The sequence below is a fragment of the Desmodus rotundus genome, chromosome 7 (assembly GCF_022682495.2).
Source record: "Desmodus rotundus isolate HL8 chromosome 7, HLdesRot8A.1, whole genome shotgun sequence".
NCBI classification, from domain to species: Eukaryota; Metazoa; Chordata; class Mammalia; order Chiroptera; family Phyllostomidae; genus Desmodus; species Desmodus rotundus.
This window is the reverse complement of record NC_071393.1, coordinates 8,875,179-8,894,457: the sequence shown is the minus strand read 5'-3', so window position 1 is coordinate 8,894,457 and position 19,279 is coordinate 8,875,179. Positions and strand designations below refer to the sequence as shown.

At 50.2% G+C, this 19,279-nt stretch overlaps 1 protein-coding gene across 5 annotated transcripts in view; it reads left to right on the top strand.

Annotated features, from left to right (window-relative positions):
- NOS1 (nitric oxide synthase 1) overlaps positions 1 to 19,279 on the top strand; it is a 155,240-nt gene that overhangs the window by 92,179 nt on the left and 43,782 nt on the right. For all 5 annotated transcript variants that reach the window (XM_045200819.2, XM_045200817.2, XM_045200818.2 and 2 more), the window contains exons 4-10: positions 8,949 to 9,077; positions 9,704 to 9,849; positions 11,264 to 11,426; positions 12,130 to 12,221; positions 15,323 to 15,464; positions 17,698 to 17,837; positions 19,056 to 19,230. In XM_045200819.2, coding sequence (XP_045056754.1) covers positions 8,949 to 9,077; positions 9,704 to 9,849; positions 11,264 to 11,426; positions 12,130 to 12,221; positions 15,323 to 15,464; positions 17,698 to 17,837; positions 19,056 to 19,230 — 987 coding nt within the window. The remainder of the gene's footprint in view (positions 1 to 8,948; positions 9,078 to 9,703; positions 9,850 to 11,263; positions 11,427 to 12,129; positions 12,222 to 15,322; positions 15,465 to 17,697; positions 17,838 to 19,055; positions 19,231 to 19,279) is intronic.

Here is a 19,279-nt window from a genome sequence, read left to right as displayed (position 1 = left end):
CCTCTGTTTCGAGGTGTCAGCGTCACCCCACTCTCTGGAGAGCTCCTTCTGAGGCAGCTGGGGAGTGCCGTGGGTCCCCAGTCTTCAGAGACTTGTGGGCCCGTCTCTGCACGAACACATGCCCCACTGGCTCGCGAGTGCCGGCTTTGCTGAAAGCCAGAAAGGGGGCAGCCAGACCCAGCAAGGTTGGGTCTGCATGAGGGCAAACCAGCGAAACACACAGCCCTGCGGTGACAACCCTGAGTGCCATGGGGCTACCTTCTAACTCAGCCCTGACTCACTGCACATTAACGATGTGGGGGTAAAAATAACAACTACCCTGACAACAATGCCACCGTGGGGTGTGTGGCTATTCTCAGCCTCCTACTCATGCCTCACAGCCCCAGGCAGAGCACTCAGCTCTGGAGTCAGCCTCTAACCCCCGGGACCTCGATCAGACAGCTAGTACCCACACTGAGCCTTCCGTTCCCAGCAGAGCCCAGCAGACGCATGGAGGTGTGGGGCAGGCTACACGAAATGCCGTCCGAGACAGCAGCAGCATCGCTTCCGACAAGAATGGCTGCTGTCGTTTCTTGAGCCAGGTCAGGCCGGTGCTGAGCAGTCTGCAGCCTCATTTCATTCCCAGCCCAACACAACGAGGTGCTATTCTTGTCCCCACTTTGTAGATGAGTCAACTGAGGCACAGAGAAAGGGGTTAGTAACTCGATGAAGGTCACATGACTAGTACATGTGGGAGATGGGATTTGAACCCAGGTCATGGAGCTGCAAAGTCCACTCTTAACTCTATAGAGTCTGGCCCAGAAAAGTGCTCCAAAAATGTATATTGTTGTTGTTTGGGTAGTTATTATACTGCTGATTTAGGTGTAGATGTATTACTAATTCTTGTACTGTTAAAGTGAGGCAGGTAGGACAAGAAGCACCATTCCTCCTTTACCAATGGCACCCTAGCAGCCCAGAAAGGGAAAGTGAGCACCCACTGAGTCTTGTGACAGAGCTGCACCTCTGTCCCTTTGCAGCCACATCGTCATCCTTGTTGATCATTCAAATCAACGTAGCATATGTCACTCATGCCTCCTGGGGGCCAGGCTCTGGGAATACGCGGAGGGCACAGCAGTGAGGCTGGGAGTGGAGAGGCAGGCACCCTGAGGCCCTGGACCCATGCCCAGCCCTGTGGCCTGTGAGTTGTTAATTTGAGGGTAGTCACCTCACCTCTCAGAGCCTCCGTTTCCACATCTGAAACATGGGTTCCCATGAGGATCCAATGAACTAGCGGATGCCAAACCCAGGTTGGGCACCAAACAGGCATTCACATAATGTTACTCAACATGTGATGAAATCGAACGTGGTCTCTGCCCTGGAGGAGTTCACAGCTAAGGTGTTCTCTTCCCATCACTCATGTGCCTCCACCTCCAGGAACTTCCACTTCCAAGACAAGCTTCGGATGCAGACACACCCACAACAGTTATCGCCCCATGTTGGCCAGGCTTCTTGGGACTCTGCACAGAGGTTCCCCACCCGGCTGGCTGTAGCAGACTCCTTTGGCCCCAATCAGGTTGATGCCTTGGGGTCCCAGCTGATAACTTCCTTCCCTGAGCTTCATCAAAGGACTTGAAAAAGCTCCTGTGCTTTGAGACTAATTTCTCTCTGTGGTTGGGTGCCCCACATCCCTAGCTATAAGTGGCTCTTAAGCTCAGTTTTGCCCCCCTACTCAATCAGGCCAGCCGTCCCTTACCTTGATCTGGCTCATCACTAGAGTTAGACACCCAGGTTGGATTTTCCCCAAAAGCACCTTTAGTCCCCTTCCCTTTCCCAGGTTATCCAGTGTTCTCCTAAGTGCCCTCGAACGCAGAAAAAGGACCCTCAACAGAGATGCTTTCCAGGAATTTATATTGACAAGAGACATTCTCAAGCCCTGGAGGCGAGGGAGCGGAATCCAAATCTTGCTGATGTTTTGTGTCCCCTCACCCAAGCCATCACCTACTCGGTGACCCCCAGGGTCTTTGTAGGTCACTTGGCTGGGACACCTGCCTCGCCTAGGCAGTCAGAGCCAGGACGGAGCCAGGAAGTGGGGCCTGAATCGCCGGGTGTTTGGGTTCGGCCCTGCTGGAATTTCCGCTTGTTTTGCTAACTGTTTATTTTAATGGTGATTATATTCAATGCAAGCTGTCCCAACTGTTGTCTGAGTGGGACAATGGCTTTCTGGTTTGGGAATGAGTGACACCACTCTGCATGTCCATTCACTGCCTCAACCGTACACAAGTTCTTTACCCAGATAGGCCAAGTTGGGTCAAGGTCATTTTTGTCTCTTCCCTTGGAAAATTCCTATTAGTGGCCAGAAACCAGAGATTCTCAGAGGTCAGTAGATACACAAACCATGTCCACTTTCTGAGGGTCCTAGGATATTTTATTTTATATATTTTTAAGATTTTATTTATTTAATTTTAGAGGAGAAGGGAGGGAGAGGAGAGGGAAAGAGAATCAATGTGTGGTTGCCTGTCGCTCGCCCGCTACCAGAGACCTGGCCTGCAGCCCAGGCATGTGCCCCGCCTGGGAATCAAACCGAAGAACCTTTGGTTCACAGGCCAGTGCTCAAACCACTGGGCTATCCCAGCTGAGGTGGGTCCTAGGATATTTTAAGCCAAAACATAATCACAAAGCTTGTGCATTCTAACTATTCACATTTAGCGATTTAATGCTTTTAATAAATGCACCGTCCAATAATACATAGGCCACAAGATGATTACAGGATTTATTCTAAAACATTCTGGTCTGGTAATTGGACCACATTTAAAGTTGTCTAATAATATCTGGTTATCTTGTGACATCATTGCCATGACAAGCATCAGCCCATTTGGAGAAAGTATCAGCAGTCTAACCTAACGACCTCTCACCTCCACAGGCCCTTGTCTTTGGACCCAGACTGGGATGGGTGTGACTCCCAAGCACGGCTTCCTTAGGCGCCCCCCACAACCTATAGAACTTTGACTGTAGTATTGGGGGCGGGGGGAAGAGAGACAGAGAGAGTAAGAGAATAGGCGATTTCAAGCTCCCGTGGAGTTATTATGAAGAACGAATCCCTTTAGAAATCATGCTTTAAACACACTGCAAGGAAATTAGGCTCCAAGGAATTAAACACAGTTGGTTAAGCTTTTTAAATAGCAATTTTTTAATTGCATGGATGGGTGTATACCTGCCAGTGTGCCGGCTGTCGTCCAGGACCCTGAGCTGTCGCAGCAGCTCCTAACTGAGTTACACTTGCTGCCCAGGGGCATGGTGCGTGGGGGCGTGGTGCCGGGAGCCACAGCCTCCTGGCGTGGATGGCCTGCTGCCTCCATTTGAGCAGCAGCCACGCAGGGCAGGTGGCTACAGGTCTATAATGCAGGAGCTGTGGCTGGTTCAAAAGTGACAGAATAAGAAGCTACTCTCCTTGCGCAGGTTGGGCTTTCAGCTGCTGAGTCAGTTTCCCAGGGCTGTCATAGCGAAGCACCCCAAACCAGGTGGCTTCAACAACAGAAATCAGTCGTCTCCCAGTTCTGGAGGCTGGAAGTCTGAAATCAAGGTGCAGGCAGGGCTGGTTCCTCTGGGGACTGCAAGGCAGGCTCTCCCCAGGCCCCTCTCCTCGGCCTGCTATGGCCATCTTCTTGTTCCCAAGGCGTTCTCCCTGTACACGTGTCTGCCTCCCAACTTCCCCTTTTTATGAAACTTCAGGCATTAGGGATAAGGCCACCTGAGCAACCTCACTTTAACGCAACCACTTCACTAACAATGCCAAATAAAGTCATGTTCTGAAGTACTGGGGCTTAGGATGTCAACACATGAATTCGGGAGGGACACAGTTCAACCCATGATGGTTCCTAAGGTGCTCGGTGTCTCACAGGTGACTGCCTCCCTGCTGTCGAGCTCCTGGCCCTGTTTCACTGTGAGGATGGTGACAGCCCATAAGTGGGGAAGGGCAGGGTGCCAGGCTTCTGTTTCTAGATCCTCCAGATTCTGATGTCTTCCTGCCTTAAAATCCCGCCTCCCTACACCTTCTTGTCACTCCTGCTTTCCCTGCCCAACTTCTGCTACAAGGCTCACCCTGCACCCACTTACTCATACTGGAAGCTTCTGCGTCAGCGTTGACTTCATCCTTTTCCCTCCCACCGTGGGGCTCTCTTCTGGCACCCCAGTCTCCATCTCCTCCCTCCCTGTCCTGCCATCCTTGTAGTCACACCTTTTCCAAATCTCAGCTTTGGTAAGGTCTGTCAGGCAGCTTCAGGGGTTCTTCATTCTCCACTAAGTCAAGACCAAAGTCTCTGGCTTAGCATTTGAGGGACTCCACCATTTCAAAATGCATTTAGATCTTGTATTAGTCAGTTTGAGCTGCCATAACAAAATACCACAGACTGGGCGGCTTAAACAACAGGAAGTTACTCCTCACAGTTCTGGAGGCTGGATGTTCAAGGTCAAGTTGCCAGCATGGACTCATTTGGTGAGGGCACTCTTCCTGACTTGCAGACAGCCCCCTTTGCTGTATCCTCATGCAGCCTGCCGTGTGTGTGTGTGTGTGTGTGTGTGTGTGTGTGTGTGTAAAGAGAGAGAGATGTCTCTCCCTCTTCCTTTTAGGGCATGAGTCCTCTCAGATTAGGGTCCCACCCTGATGACCCCACTTAACCTTATTACCTCCTAAAGACCCCACTTCCAAGTACAGTCACATGGGGAGTTACGACTTTAACATATGAATTGGGCACACAGTTTGGTCCACGGCAGACCTCAGATATTTGCTGAACGTGTTCTACATGTCAGGCACTGGTCTGGGGGCTAGAGATGGGACAAAGCGAGCAGTGGGCCAAAAACTGAATCCACAGGGACATATATAAGTCTGTGAGATGTAAGGGAAAATTTACACGTGCACGCACATACAGCAATTGCAAGCAGTGAGAAGTCTAGGAAGGAAGATGAAACACAGTAAGGGTGGAGAGGGAGTACAGAGTAACAGAGGCGAGGAGCCATTTTAACAAATGATTGGGAAAGATGCCTCATGTAGTGACATCTAAGGACATGGAGACTTGTCCCATCACTTAGAGTTCAACCAGTGGAACTCAGTGCTGTAGCTCAGGAGTCTGCAAAGTTTTCCCATGAAGAACAAGATAGGAAATACGTTTGGCTTCGTGGACCCTACCATCTTGACCTCTCTCACCACTACTCACTCTATCATTGTCTTGCCAAAGCAGCCATAGACAATGCAGAAACAAGTGAGCAGAGCTGTGTGCCAATAAAACTTTATTTGTGGACACTGAAATCTGAACTTCATGTAGCTTGCATGTCTCATGAAACATTCTTCTTCTTTTGATTTTTTTTTACTTAAGGTAAAACATGGAAAAATCATTCTTAGCTGACAGGCTATATCAGAGCAGGGGACAGAGCAGAGCAGATGTGGCCCGCGGGCCACAATTCCCAGGCCCCTGCGGCTGTAAGGTGCTTCTCCCAGTCGTGCGGTGAGGCTGGGGACCAGTGTAGAGCCCAGAACCCAAGTCCCTGGCACACAGTAGGTGCTCCACGTGTGTTTTTTGAAGGAGGGAAAGGGGAGAGAAGGAGAAGGGAGAAGGAATCCAGTGTTAAAAGCCTTGCAAGCCCCCTGGCTGCTGTGGCTCAGTTGGTGGGAGTGTTGTCCCATAACTGAAGGGCTGTGGGTTCTGTTCCCAAGCAGGGCACACACCTAGGTTGCGGGTCTGATCCCTGGTCCGGGCACGTATGGGAGGCCACTAATCAATGTTTCTCTCACCTGTTGATGATTCTTTCTCCCTTCCTTTCTCCCTTCCTCTCTCTCTAAAAAATAAATGAATAGCTAAGTGTTCAAAACAAAGAAAGAAATCCTATAGGCATGAATTCCTGGCTTGGGCCCCCAGGCTGACATTGACTTCGCCTAGCTGTCTCTTCTTGGGCTACCTGACCAATTCCTTGGGGCCTCTGCAAAGCTGTGTTGACATAGCCTTTGAAATGCCCGCAAACTCAGAGCCTTCTCTCCAAATCTGTGAGCAGGCAGCCCTCCCACAGAACTTACTAGATCAGATCAGTGCCTCCTGCCACCCGAAAAGCTTCCATTGTCCACCCCAGACACCAATCTGGAAAAGGACACATATAGCCGCAGCCCAAAGCCCACTTGTGCCCCGTCCCCAGCATAATGACTCACAAGTGTCACTAATCTGCGTTTTTCACCAGAGCACTCTGGTCCCCACTCAGAAAAGTCATTTGCACCCTCCATCCAGGGCTGCTGACTGCTATATTAATCTCCCATTTGTCCCCTCTTGAGTCATCTAATATTACTGCTGGCTAATTAAAACATCAAAGCCCCAAGTACAACAGCCCTGCCAGAGGCCTCCTAATGGCGGGTTTCGAGTGTGCAGTTCAGCACAGCCTGGCGTAGAGAGTGGCAAGCCGGGCGCTCGGGCCCCCACGTACTCGGCTTGTAGTGACCACCCCTTGCACATCTGGAACCGCAACAGATGGCCTCCTTTATTAGGCCGGTTAGCTTTGCTCCCTGCCAGTTAAGGCTGCCGGCTGCCCGCCCACCGGCCACACCCCACACCTCCTCCTCCTGCCTCACTGCACTCCCTGCCTGTCTGCCCCCGCACTGTCTCCACAGGTGCTGGGTCCTGGGCCTAACCCCATGCCAGCACCACCTCTGCTGTGCCCCCAGGATTTCAGTCTCCCCAGGGTGGTAATATGGTTAGTCCAGACAGTTTCTAAGCTGGCTGAGTGATGCCTGGTATTTATGGAGGATGCCCAGGTGCCTCCCGCTCGGGCAAGGGAGGACTGTGGGTTCTTCATGGTTGTTGGCCCCATCAGAGCAGTTTGTCACAACAAAGGCCTACCCAGATGTGACTCCCATCACCTTCTTGTCTGCTGGAGGAGACAGCAGAGGAGACAGAATCCTAAAGAAGGGTTTAGAATGTCTTTGGAAGCCTTCAAAGGAAGTAGAGTGGTTTGTACGCAGCCTCCCACGGGGACGCACCTGAAACAAAGTCTGGCAGGACAGGAAGTGCCAAAGGGGACCAAGGGAAGAACTCATCCAAATCCCTGTCTTCCTGCTCCCACGCTGGGCGAAGTGTAGTGACGATGCTTACAGCAGTTATGGTAGCAATAATACTAGACGTTGGACTAGTATTAGCTCCCATTGCTCTCGATTAGAGGGGCTCATTCACTTGTAATCCCCTCTTGTTGGACAGTGAACTCCATGAGGGCAGAGATCACATCTGTCTTCTTTGTCACAGTAGCCCTGGTCCTTGCTGCCTTGCCTAGCACATAGGAGAGGCTCAGTAAGCCCGTGCTGAATGAGTGAATGATGAATGAGCTAATGAATGAATTAGGCATGATGGTCAAGAGGCAGGATTGCCACACAGTTAGGGGCATGGTTTGAGAGTCAGACTGCCAGCAGCTGGCTCCTGGCTCTAGCTTACTAGCCCTGTGATCTTGGACAACATAGTTAACCTCCCCGTGACTCGGTTTTCTCATCTGTGAAATGGGGATAATAGGGGTTTTGCTTAGCACATACTAAGTGCTCGCTGACTGGTAGTTTTCGGTAGTAGTCTTTTGGAGTTCTCTGTGACTTCTGTCCTGGACTTAGCCCATTCAGTGATAATCCACAGCTCCCTCACCCACCTCAAGTCCTCCAGGCTGATGTAACGTGGCCCCTACCTCCTTTCTGACCTCAGCTCCTTATACTCGCCGTCACTCATCTGCTCCAGCCACACTGGTCGATTTGCTGGTCCTTTGATCTTAGCATGCTCACCTCTGCCTCAGGACCTTTGAACTTGCCTTTTCCTCTTCCACTTAGTCACCATCACCTCCCTCTATTTCATATTCTTAGCACCACCTGAAGTTATATTGTCCGAGTATTCTTTTACATACGATTTCCATTTCTCCCACGATAGTGCTCCAGGGGGTCAAGGACTCTATCTGACTTGTTCACCAGAGTGTCCCCACTGCCTAGCAGCACCTAGCGCATCGAAGGGGCCCAGTGCATGGCAGTTGAAAGTGTGAATGCCCTACCTCAAGGTCACTGCCCTTGGCTCTGCCCTTTGGCGTGAGTGTTACTCAACATCGGCTCTTCTTCTCCCCTCTCCTGCTCAGCTGTCGCATCAGGGTTGGCTGCTGCCTCCCCTTACATGTTGCAGAGTGACTGACACTTGTCTAATGCACAGGTGCACCTCTGCCCACCAGGTAGACAATTACTCAGAAACGCCCGAGACAGAATGGGGTCCTCATCCATGAGTCTGTAATGGAGGGGCCACCGTTGCTCAGTCCAGGACTTATTCTCCCTCAGCTACTGGGCAGTGTGTTTGCAGTGGTGAAGACAAATGGAGAGAACTGAAGGTGTTTAAGACAGTGGGAGCAGGAAGTGCAAGGCCCTGAGACAGGGACAAGCTTGGCATTTTTGAGAGGCAGAAACCTGAAATTTGGGGAAAATGTTCTATGCTTCAAATCTTTCTAATTTAAACCTTCTGTTTTCCCAGTACTTGCTAGAAATGGTGAGTTTGGGCTGTAGCAGAGAGGCCCAGACAAGGAACTTGACCCAGCCTGAGGTTTGCAGCCCCGAGAGCTTAATTCTTCAGAGAAACTGATGGTGTCCTTTGGGTCACTTATTCATTCAGCAAACATTCACTGAGTCCCTGCTGTCTGCCCAACTGGTCAAGGTACCAGGAAGCTCCCGACCACCTTTGGGCTCCTGACCCCAGTCCCCAGAGCAGAACCCAAAAGGCTCTTCCATGACATCTCCTTCTGCATTGGTGGTGGGGCCAGGTTCCCTTGCACGTGTCAGCCAAGGAGAGTCAGACCCCTCTCTCTGTGCAGACAGTGGTAACTCTGAGCAGACTCCAGCAGGAGCAATGCCTCTCCCGTCCCCATGGAGACCATGTCCCAGTGCCCTCGAGACCCTGCCTAACGTCCCCTCTTCCTTCTCTCCTCAGTCCCCTGCCTCGGGAAAACAGTCCCCCACAAAGAATGGCAGCCCCTCCAAGTGTCCCCGCTTCCTCAAGGTCAAGAACTGGGAGACTGATGTGGTTCTCACAGACACCCTCCACCTTAAGAGTACATTGGTGAGTATCTCAGGAGGGTGTAGACCGGGATTTACCAATCTCAGCACTCTCCACGTTTGGGGCTGGATAATTCTGTGGGGGGGGGGGGGACTACCCTGTGTATCCTCCCAGGGGACAATAGGCCATATCTGAAGACATTTTTGGTTGTCACAGCTTCTGGGGGCACTGCCGATACCTAGTGGATTACAGGCCAGGAAGTGATGAAAGAGGCTCTGCCTCTTGACAGAGAGTTGCGATAAAGTGACATTGCAAAGGGTGTGAGTATAGGGAGGGAGAAATTGGGGCTATTTTTTGCAATCAACGTACCAGACATGTCCAAATGAGTCTCTGTAGCCACTCTGCTAGTAACTTGGGCATCAGTACCAGGGGAGTGCCGGTCACAAAGCCCCTCTTCCCCCCTTTGGGTAGAGCAAACATTTTCAGAACCTTAAAATGCTACTTAGGGTTCTTTACCTTGGCCAATGACCACGTCCAGCCATGATTTGAAGCTGGTACTCAAGGAATCCTCCTTGGGAATTAAAGACCAGGTAAACTCCACCATGAATATCTACTCTGAGTCCACAGCCCGATACCTGCCACACTTGGGCAAGACCAAGTGATAGCCCACGTCGCCCTTTTCCGCCCAGGAAACGGGATGCAGTGAACACATCTGTATGGGCTCCATCATGCACGCTTCCCAGCAAATGCGAAGGCCTGAAGACGTCCGCACTAAAGAACAGCTCTTCCCTCTCGCCAAAGAGTTTCTCGATCAGTACTACTCGTCCATTAAAAGGCAAGTTCAGGTTGACACTGGGGAGCCTGGGGCGAGTGACTGAGTGCTGGGGACAAAGACTTCAGTTCGACTTCAGCTCCACCTTTGCAGGAAGCTGAACCAAGACCTGAGCGTGAGGCCTCTGCCCGCCACACTGGCCCCCAGATATTTTTGTTGGGCTTTCATTTGAAACATTCAAGCAATTCCGCACCCAGGTATACACCCTAAAAAAACTCACACACTTGCACACAAGAAGGTACATTTGCACACAAAAATGTTCACTGGAACATTGTTATATAGTGAAAAAACTAAAATGAAAGAACCAGCTGGAAACCACCTCAGCGCCCTCTGACAGGAGAATCTGTAAACAGAATGTGGCGTTTTCCATGATGAAGTACTAACAGCTGTAAAAAAATGAATGGGTTAGAACTCTATGTGCCCGCAGGAATGAAGCTCACAAAAGAAAGAAAGGACAAGCTGTAAAAGCATACATTCAGGGCATCAGCATTTATGTAAACATTTTTAATTTTTTTTAGATTATTTATTTTTAGAAAGAGAGGAAAGGAAGGAGAAAAAGGGAGAGAAACATCAATGTGTGGTTGCCTATGGAGCGTCCCCTACTGGGGACCTGGCCCACAACCCAGGCATGTGCCCTGACTGGGAATCAAACCAGCGACCTCTTGGTTTTCAGGCCCATGCTCAATCCACTGAGCCACACCAGCCAGGGCTTAATGTAAACATTTTAAATATGCAGAATATTACTGTACACATATTTAACATACACAGTACTATCTATAGTAACACTACATATGCATGTTGGCAAAAGTATGAGAATGGTAAATGCCACATTCAAAACAGCAGTCACTTCTAGGAAGAAAGTGGGCTACTTCTAGGAAGGAAGTAGTCATCAAGGAATAATATTAGTTCTTATTTATTACCTCTTATAATATTCTTATTTATTATTTCCTAGGCTTGGGGCATGGGTATTCAGTATATTATTTTGTATGCCTTTTTATCAGTCTGAAATTTTTCATGATAATTTTTTTGACTTTCTAAAATTTAATACATTGCCATCATGTAAAACTAGAAGTTTCCTTTTAAAAAAATCTTAATTTCTGGTTTTGTTTGAAAGAAGATCAGGCAGCAGCAGGCCCCCATGGCTCTCGGGTGGCAGCTGGGTGGAGCAGAGTGTGGCTGTCCCCTTTGGACCAGGCATGGGCTCACCTGCAGGGTTTGCTGCAGTCCCCACCCAACCAGTTCACTCACTGCTGGACCTTTGTGGGCACTTTAGTTTGCAGTCTCCACTTCATGCTTGTGTCCAGAAATCAACTTGGACTTTCTGTGGCTTCTGGCCTCCTATAATAGCTCCCTCCTTTCACTGACCTCTAATCTTGGAGAGAAGGTGATACTCCTACCTCCCTTCCCCCTCACTCAGATTTGGCTCCAAAGCCCACATGGAGAGACTGGAAGAGGTGAACAAAGAGATCGAAACCACCAGCACCTACCAGCTCAAAGACACGGAGCTTATCTATGGGGCCAAGCACGCCTGGAGGAATGCCTCCCGCTGTGTTGGCAGGATCCAGTGGTCCAAGCTGCAGGTAGGCGGTGAGACTCAGATTCCTGATGAGCCCTTTGGTGGATGGGGTGGCGGGGAGAGAGATGAGCTTCACAACGGCTCAGCTCCTACCAACAGCATCTGGAGGCCATGGTGAACTACCAGATGGTCATCATGGGGTCCCAGATTCTCAGGTCATGACCAAATCTGGCTTAGAGTCATGTCTCCTTAAGCCAACACAGTAAACACTGTGGAGAGATGACTCTTTAAATTTTTAAAATAAATTTGCATACCTCTTGGTAAGGCTTATACACTCAACTTTACTACAGACCCCACCACTCCCTTTTGTCTTACACCTACTGCCTTTGGTTATCTATGTTATTTGCCTACTCACCAAAAACATCAGAGTCTATATCCCCTGGTATGATTTTTTTTTCCTCTGAGGAATAGTTTCAAGTTGGAGGTAGATTAGTTATCAAACTCAAGGGTTTCTTGTTTGGTTTTTATTTTGTTTTTTAATTGCTAGTAGCCTTACAGGAAATAATAACCAGCCACTAAAAGTCTCTCCTCTCTTCACCATCCCTTTCCCATGTCACTTACACTCCATGCCTACATTTACGGGATTTTTCCTGGTTTGATGGGGCTGCGGCTGGAGTGGGCTCTGGGCTCTCCTCCAATAGAAAAGACTGCCCTGGGGGAGCTGAGGAGGGATGGGAGCCATCAATCCCATGATGCCCCTCTTCCAGGTGTTCGATGCCCGCGACTGCACCACGGCTCATGGGATGTTCAACTACATCTGCAACCACATCAAGTATGCCACCAACAAAGGGAACCTCAGGTGAGCTGCCCACCCCCAGTGCTGACTCTGAGGTCTGGTGTAGGCTCACCTGCCAGAGAAATTCTCCCCTCACCCTCTTGCGGAGATACAACAAGCTGGAGTGGTGGCCTGGCATCCTTTGTTCCACCACCTTGTCCCTTGTCTTTGGGAGAAACAGATTCCCCTGTGTTTGCAAAGCTATAGCAGCAAGGGATGTTTCTCATTCCTGGGAACAGGAGAATCCCATTGCCAGAGCTGACCTGCTTTTACCAGCTCCCACTCCGCTGCCAGGAGCAGCCTCAGAATCCCCCTTGGTTGAAAAAGCAATTAATTTTTCTTCCTGCTGCTGTGGGGACTGCTTTGTCAGGTTCCACCAAGCCAACTCCTCTTGCCCCACGTGAAGAACAAAGCCGCCAGGATCAGGCCAAGGCAGGAAGGCCCCGGTGTGGTCTGGTGGTTTTCACACTGGCAAGTTGCAGCTGGAAAAGGAGCAGCTGGAAGGGCACAGCTGGGGCCCCACAGACGGGAAGTTATCCTTGTTAATGCTGCCCACTCAGTCCCCTGCCCTGGCATCTGTGCCCAGCTCCTGAGGACCAGCTGCATCTCAAGGCCATTGCAGGGATATTCCCATGAGCCCCTAGGCTACACTGAGCTCATCCCCAAAGTAGCTTATTAGCATGAGCATGGATTCTCTTGCATGAGTTTTTTCCTTAAGAAGGAAACAGTATGGCAGCTGAGCCTGCCAGTAGGAAAAGGGCCTGTAATCCAAGCCCAGGGCCTGCGTGGGGAATTAGCACTGTGGACGCTTGAACAACACGGTTGCAAGTACACAGGCCCACTTAGACACAGATTTTTTTTTTTCAAGAAATGCAGATGTATTTTTCTCTCCTTAATGATTTTTTAAATAATATTTCCTCTTCTCTAGCTTACTTTAGTCTAAGAATACAGAATTATAATACACATAACCTGCAAAAATGTGTTGATTGACTGTTTATGTTATCAGTAAGGCTTTCAGGCAAAAGTAGGCTGTTAGCGGTTAAGTTCTGGGAGAGTCACAAGTTAGCTGTGGGTTTTCAGCTGCACAGGGTAAGCACTCCTAAGCCCTGCATTGTTTGAGAACGAACTGTGTGGCCTTTCACTGAAAGACCTCACCATTCAGAGAAAACCCTGCATATCCCGAGCGTTGAAGGAGGGTTTGCTTGAGGTTTCAGCCTCACGGAGCTTGTGGGCCATTCTGGTAGTTTTCCAGTGATGCTGTGATGAGGTGATATGTGGAAGGGGGGTGCGTCACAGACCAGGAGTGCCCCTCCACTTAGGGGGAGTCTCCATGGGATCTTCTATTGGAGAAAATATTCAGCTGATTTTTTTTTTTTTTTTTACAAATGTTAAAACCACACATCTGGACACATATATAAGAGCATATATGCCATGTATAGAAGTAATTTAAACATGGGGGAGAAAAGCAGGCAAGAGAAAAGAATGGAGAGGAGAGAGAGAGAAAAAATGTTATTTATTTATCTATTAAAACATGCATGAAACTAAAGAGAGGGAGAGAAACATTGACATGTTGCCTCTTGTGCACTCCCTCCTGGGGACCTGGCCCGTGACCCAGGCATGTGCCCTGACTGGGACTGGAACCAGTGACCTTCCGGCTCGCAGGCTGGTGCTCAGTCCACTGGGCCACACCGGCCAGGATGAGAGAGACATCATCTAAACAGTGTGGCGTGTTGGGCCTGTTGTGTGTTGGGATTAGGCCCAGGAGCCGCAGGAGCTGAGAGGTGCACGCGTGTTGTATTTCCGCTGTTGGTCTCAGTTCCTGCACAGAGTGAGTGTCCCTCCCTGCCGTGTGTGCTTCTGGTGTTTCTACACATGCTTTTTAAATACATATATCTATTACACAAACACCCTTTATCTGGTGCTCAACCGAAGAAACAGCCATGTGTTCTGCTGGAGGGAAAACTGGTGGTTTGACTCACCTTGGGTTGATTCCCAATATGGCACGTTTGCTAAGAGATTTGTAGGAGCATCTCTGGTTCTTTGTGACTTTTACCTTCAGCCCCCGTTCTAGACTCACCGCCCGGTGCGTCGCATCAATGAGATATTGTACTGGGCAAACAGTGAGACCGGAATGTGCTCAGAAAGAAGGCCTTGGGAACTAGATGGGACAGGGGACGCTGCATGGAGAAAGTGGATTTGCATCGGGGCTTGAATTTGGAAGCCTGAGAACAGGGAGGGATTCCAGCCAGAGGGGACAAAGTTCCAGAGGCAGGATGTGTGGGGGAGAAGGTCTAAGCAATGGGCTGGACCCACCACGTGGCTCCCTTGCTGACACAAGTCCTAGTTGGGGACTCGGTCCACCAAAGGGACTGATGGATCCAGGTGGCAGGAACTCCTGGCGTGAGATAACATTGAATCACCTCAGGGAAAGTTATCTCCTTCGATTTTTTTGAATCCTTCTGATGACGCTAAGGAGAAAGTCTCGGTTTGGTGCTCACCCGCCATGAACGCCTCTCTAGCCCTGCTGATCTCCTTTTAACAGAGAGCAGGGCTCCCGCTGGGTGCCTTCAGCAGGCGACACCTCCAATTCAGTAACAGCAAACAGTGTCAGAGTTGCCTAGTTAGGTGGGCAAGGCCAGTGGCGATCTATAGTTTTGGAGTGAAGAACTGTGGGTACAAATGGAAGGTGATCTCTTTTTCGGTCATCAGTCTGTAGACTTTGTTACAGAACGGGAGGGGTGAGGGCAATGGTGGTGATTATGGAAGGAGGAAGACTAGGACTAGAAACTGATGGTTCGTTCTCAGCGGGAAGCAGGGTCTGTTTTTCTTTCCCTGGAGGTTACCTGCTGCATGAGAATTCCCTGAAAAACTGGCCTGAGTCAAGTTGGCTCAGAGTCCCATCTGAGAAGCACCCTTTTTCCTTATTCCTCCCGTTCTCCGGCCTTCCTCAGCCCAGCGGTGCCCTGGAGCAGCAGCGAAAGGTCCCTCCCTCCCAACAGCTGCTCCATGGGCCCTGGGGACCCTGGCCCAGCCATGTAGTCATTGGCTTGGGTGACACCTGGGAAAGATGTCACCCAAAGTGCAAGCCCCACCCTGATGCCAAGTGTCCCCTTCCTCCACCACAGGTCCGCCATCACCATATTTCCCCAGAGGATCGACAGCAAGCACGATTTCCGGGTCTGGAACGCCCAGCTCATCCGCTACGCTGGCTACAAGCAGCCTGACGGCTCCATCCTGGGGGATCCAGCCAACGTGGAGTTCACGGAGGTGTGTATTCCCCAGACCGTGCCCACCTGGGCTCTCATCCCCGCCCCCTCCCAAACTGCTTTCATCCACGGACTTTTCCTAGTTTAATGTTATCATCACAGAGAGAGCGGAAATAGGGCCACTCTTTATTCTTCCCCAAACCTTCTCCCTTTGGCCGCCCCCAGCCCAGCTGGTTCTTTACAGGTGGTCAGTTGGTCATTTTCATGCCATTACCTTGCCTGACCTCATGATGGGAACCATTGTTCCGTTTCACAGATAGGTGGGCTGAGTCTCAGCAAGGCCAAAGGAGTTATCCAAGTCAGTAAGTGAACAGAAGGAAAGCTAGAAGTGCAGTCCCAATCTCCCGCCTCCCACCTGGAGCAGAGGAGCTGACATGTGGAAACCATACCTGGCACCCACGTTTTCTGAGTTGGGGAATATGTCAACCTCATCATTCATTCATTCATTCAGTTGCTGATGCAACTGTTCCACCACACACCCCCCTTTGGGTGGGCTGGACTCTCCATGGTACCTGCACAGCCTCCATTGCTGGCAGTGCAAGTCAACTCATAGAGGCCACTAGGAACACAAACACCGCCATCCAAGGCTCCTTCCAGGGGCGATGCGGACAGGTAGCACGGCTAAGGTGTGGTAGCTTACAGCATCTGTGCCCACAGGAGATGCCATGCTTACCAGGATCTCAGGCACACAGGCCTGGGAACCCTCTTACTGATCACCCACTCGATTCCAGTTGAATGGCATCTTTGTCCTTTCTTCAACTCCCCCCCAACGCCACCCAGTACCTCCCCCAAGAGGAGCTGGCAAGGCAGGGCTGCTCCATTCCTTCAGTTGCTGCTGACTTCACTTGCATCTGGCTTTTCTTATTAAAATGTTACTACCCTAAGGAAGGGGCTGTAACCGGGGCAACCAGGAGTCGCACCTGTGTGGGTTTAGACTCAGCCAGGCTCTCTGCTGCACTTGGCTGAGCGCCAACTGTATACTTGGCTGACCTTGTCCTCCAGCCACTGGAACATGAACACCATGGCCTCTTCCTTTCCTTCTGTCTCCAGAAACCATACTGACAGGGCACGTTCCCCTGAGCCCATAACTCCATGCTGCTGCTTTGTGCCGGCGCAGCAGGAGGGATCACCCCAAACATGGCCACACTGACTGTATCTCTTGAAACCCTCTCACCTGAGCTGCCCAATACGGCAGCTACAGGGCACGGGTGGCCAGCAAGCGCTCAAGATGTGGCAGGTTCGGATGGGGATGGGCCAGGTCTCCATGACAGAAACAGAAAACAGAGAGTGGCAAACATCTCACTAATAAGTTTTTATCCTGATTACATGGTGAAAACAATATAGTGGATAACATTGTACTAACCTATTATAGTTACTAATAAATTGATATGTTTATTGGGTTAATAAATATATTTAATTGTATGTTAAATAGCTTTAAATATGTTAATATTAAAATTTATTTTAAAATTTGTTATTGACAAATAAATTATGGTATCTAATATATCTGATGAGATGTTATATATTGCATATTTCATATATTTATTGAATTAGTAATTTTAATGTCAAATATATTGTTAAAATATATCAAAACCAATACAGTATTTAATACAGTATTAATAAATTAATATTGATATAATTGATATATGATCATTAACAATTATTTAATAGTTAAAATTAAAATAGATATAAATTAATACATCATTTAAATTATTTCCACCTTTTTTTGTTTTGCTTTTTTCAATGTGGCTACCAGAAACTTGTAAGTTATTTGATGTGGCTTGCATTATATTTTGATAGGACAGCCCCTCGCATAGGTGCGTTTTAGGCACAGATTCTGATAGACTCGCCTTCTTCATGTCTCAGGCTCCCGGTGCAGACACTTCCAGGGGAGTGCCCACTGTGGGCCGGGCCCTGAGCATGCAGGCACTGACAGTGTGGCCGTCAGACCCCGCCCTTGCTCTCTGGGAGCCCCGGTGGGCAGGGAAGACCAGAGAACATAACATGGCGTGGTGCTGGGGCTCGGGTTTGCCCTCTGTCCCATGGGACCACCAGACGTGATGCTGGTTACGTGGTGATGTCAGGGAGACCTTGGTACTGGAGGTGGCATGGCCCAGAGCCTCTGGAGGAAGGGGCTGCTGGTAGGCTGGTGCCTGGGTCTTTGCCCCTCCCCCATTGCCATCATGTTTGGAGGGTGGCCAGACCTGGAGGCCTGACCTGGCCTGGTCTGTTCACAGATCTGCATACAGCAGGGCTGGAAACCCCCGAGGGGTCGCTTCGATGTCCTGCCCCTCCTGCTCCAGGCCAACGGCAATGACCCCGAGCTCTTCCAGATCCCTCCAGAGCTGGTGTTGGAAGTGCCCATCAGGCACCCCAAGTAAGAGGGCCTGGCGTGGAGTGGGTGGGGGTGGGTGGATTTGCCCAGTGGCCCTCTCTGCCCATCCCTGTACCGCCTGCCTCTCTCCCTAGCCCAGACACAGGCTGAAAGGGGGTCTTGCTTCCAGTCCTCACCATGGGGCCTGGGCACAGTGGGCCCCCCCAGGAATCAGGAATTCCTCCTTGACCAGCCTGGGGACTGCCATCTTTTCCAAGTCATCATTCCTCCTTACGCCGCTGCTCAGCTTTCACCCTGGACATGCCCTTTTCCCAGCCCGAAGGGCTGGATGAGCAGAAGTGCCTGCTGTCTTGTTGCAGGCACAAATTTTAGATAGAGGGAGCCGTTTCAAACTCCCCGTGACCTGATGTGCGTCGGTCCAAAAGGACGTGGAGTCAGGAAGGAGCTGTGAGGACTGAGGCCTGCGACGCAAGCAGAGTCTGTGCTGCGAGAGCAAAGGAAACCCACAGCGAGGCACTGGCCTTGGGAGCAGAATAGAGGCAGGCACCAAAACCCTCAATAATCAAGATAAATAATATTTTAATGCAATAATTTTAAAAAATCAACAATCATTTTTTAAAAAATACCTGTGATGCACAGTGTGTCATTTTAAATAGAGACAGGATCCAGCTCAGGGCTAACATAGGGAGTCAGGCAAGTGCAGGGTGGAATCCTGTCGTTATTTAAAATTTTGATCATACCCAAATAAAACTGAAGTCCAGTAAGTGCTGCAATCGAAATTTTGTGGTGCCCGGAGGCATGAAGTGAACGGACCCTACCCAGACTGGGCCTCATGGAAGGCTCACTAGAGTAGACAGTATTTTAGCTGAGGGTTCAAGGGTAAGAGCTAGATAGAGAAGGAAGAAAGAAGATCCTAGGAGGAAGGAACAGCCGTGCAAAGGCCCTGGGGTGGAACGGAACTCACTTTCGCCTGCACTAACTTTCAAAGAGGGTTTGGGAGGTAAAGAGCAGTCCAAGGCAGTGGTTTCCAGGACTGGCTGTCCATCCAAATCACTTGGGAAACATGTTAAAATGCACCTTCTCAGGCCCCAGCTCTGAATCTGCGCTTCTACAGGTGTGAAGCAAAGCCCAGGAATCAGGTCAGACAGTCATTCCCAGTCCGTCGCTGGCATTCCAGCCTCCCAGACTGAGGATGTCCCACCCATCACTTGCCTATGAGACTCCCACCCCATGGTGAGCCGGGTTGCGTTCTCTCCGCAGGTTTGAGTGGTTCAAGGACCTGGGGCTGAAGTGGTACGGCCTCCCTGCTGTGTCCAACATGCTTCTGGAGATTGGTGGCCTGGAGTTCAGTGCCTGTCCCTTCAGCGGCTGGTACATGGGCACGGAGATTGGCGTCCGTGACTACTGTGACAACTCTCGATACAACATCCTGGAGGTGAGCTCCTTCCTTCGTCGCCATGACGGGGAAGCACAAGGCAGATGGG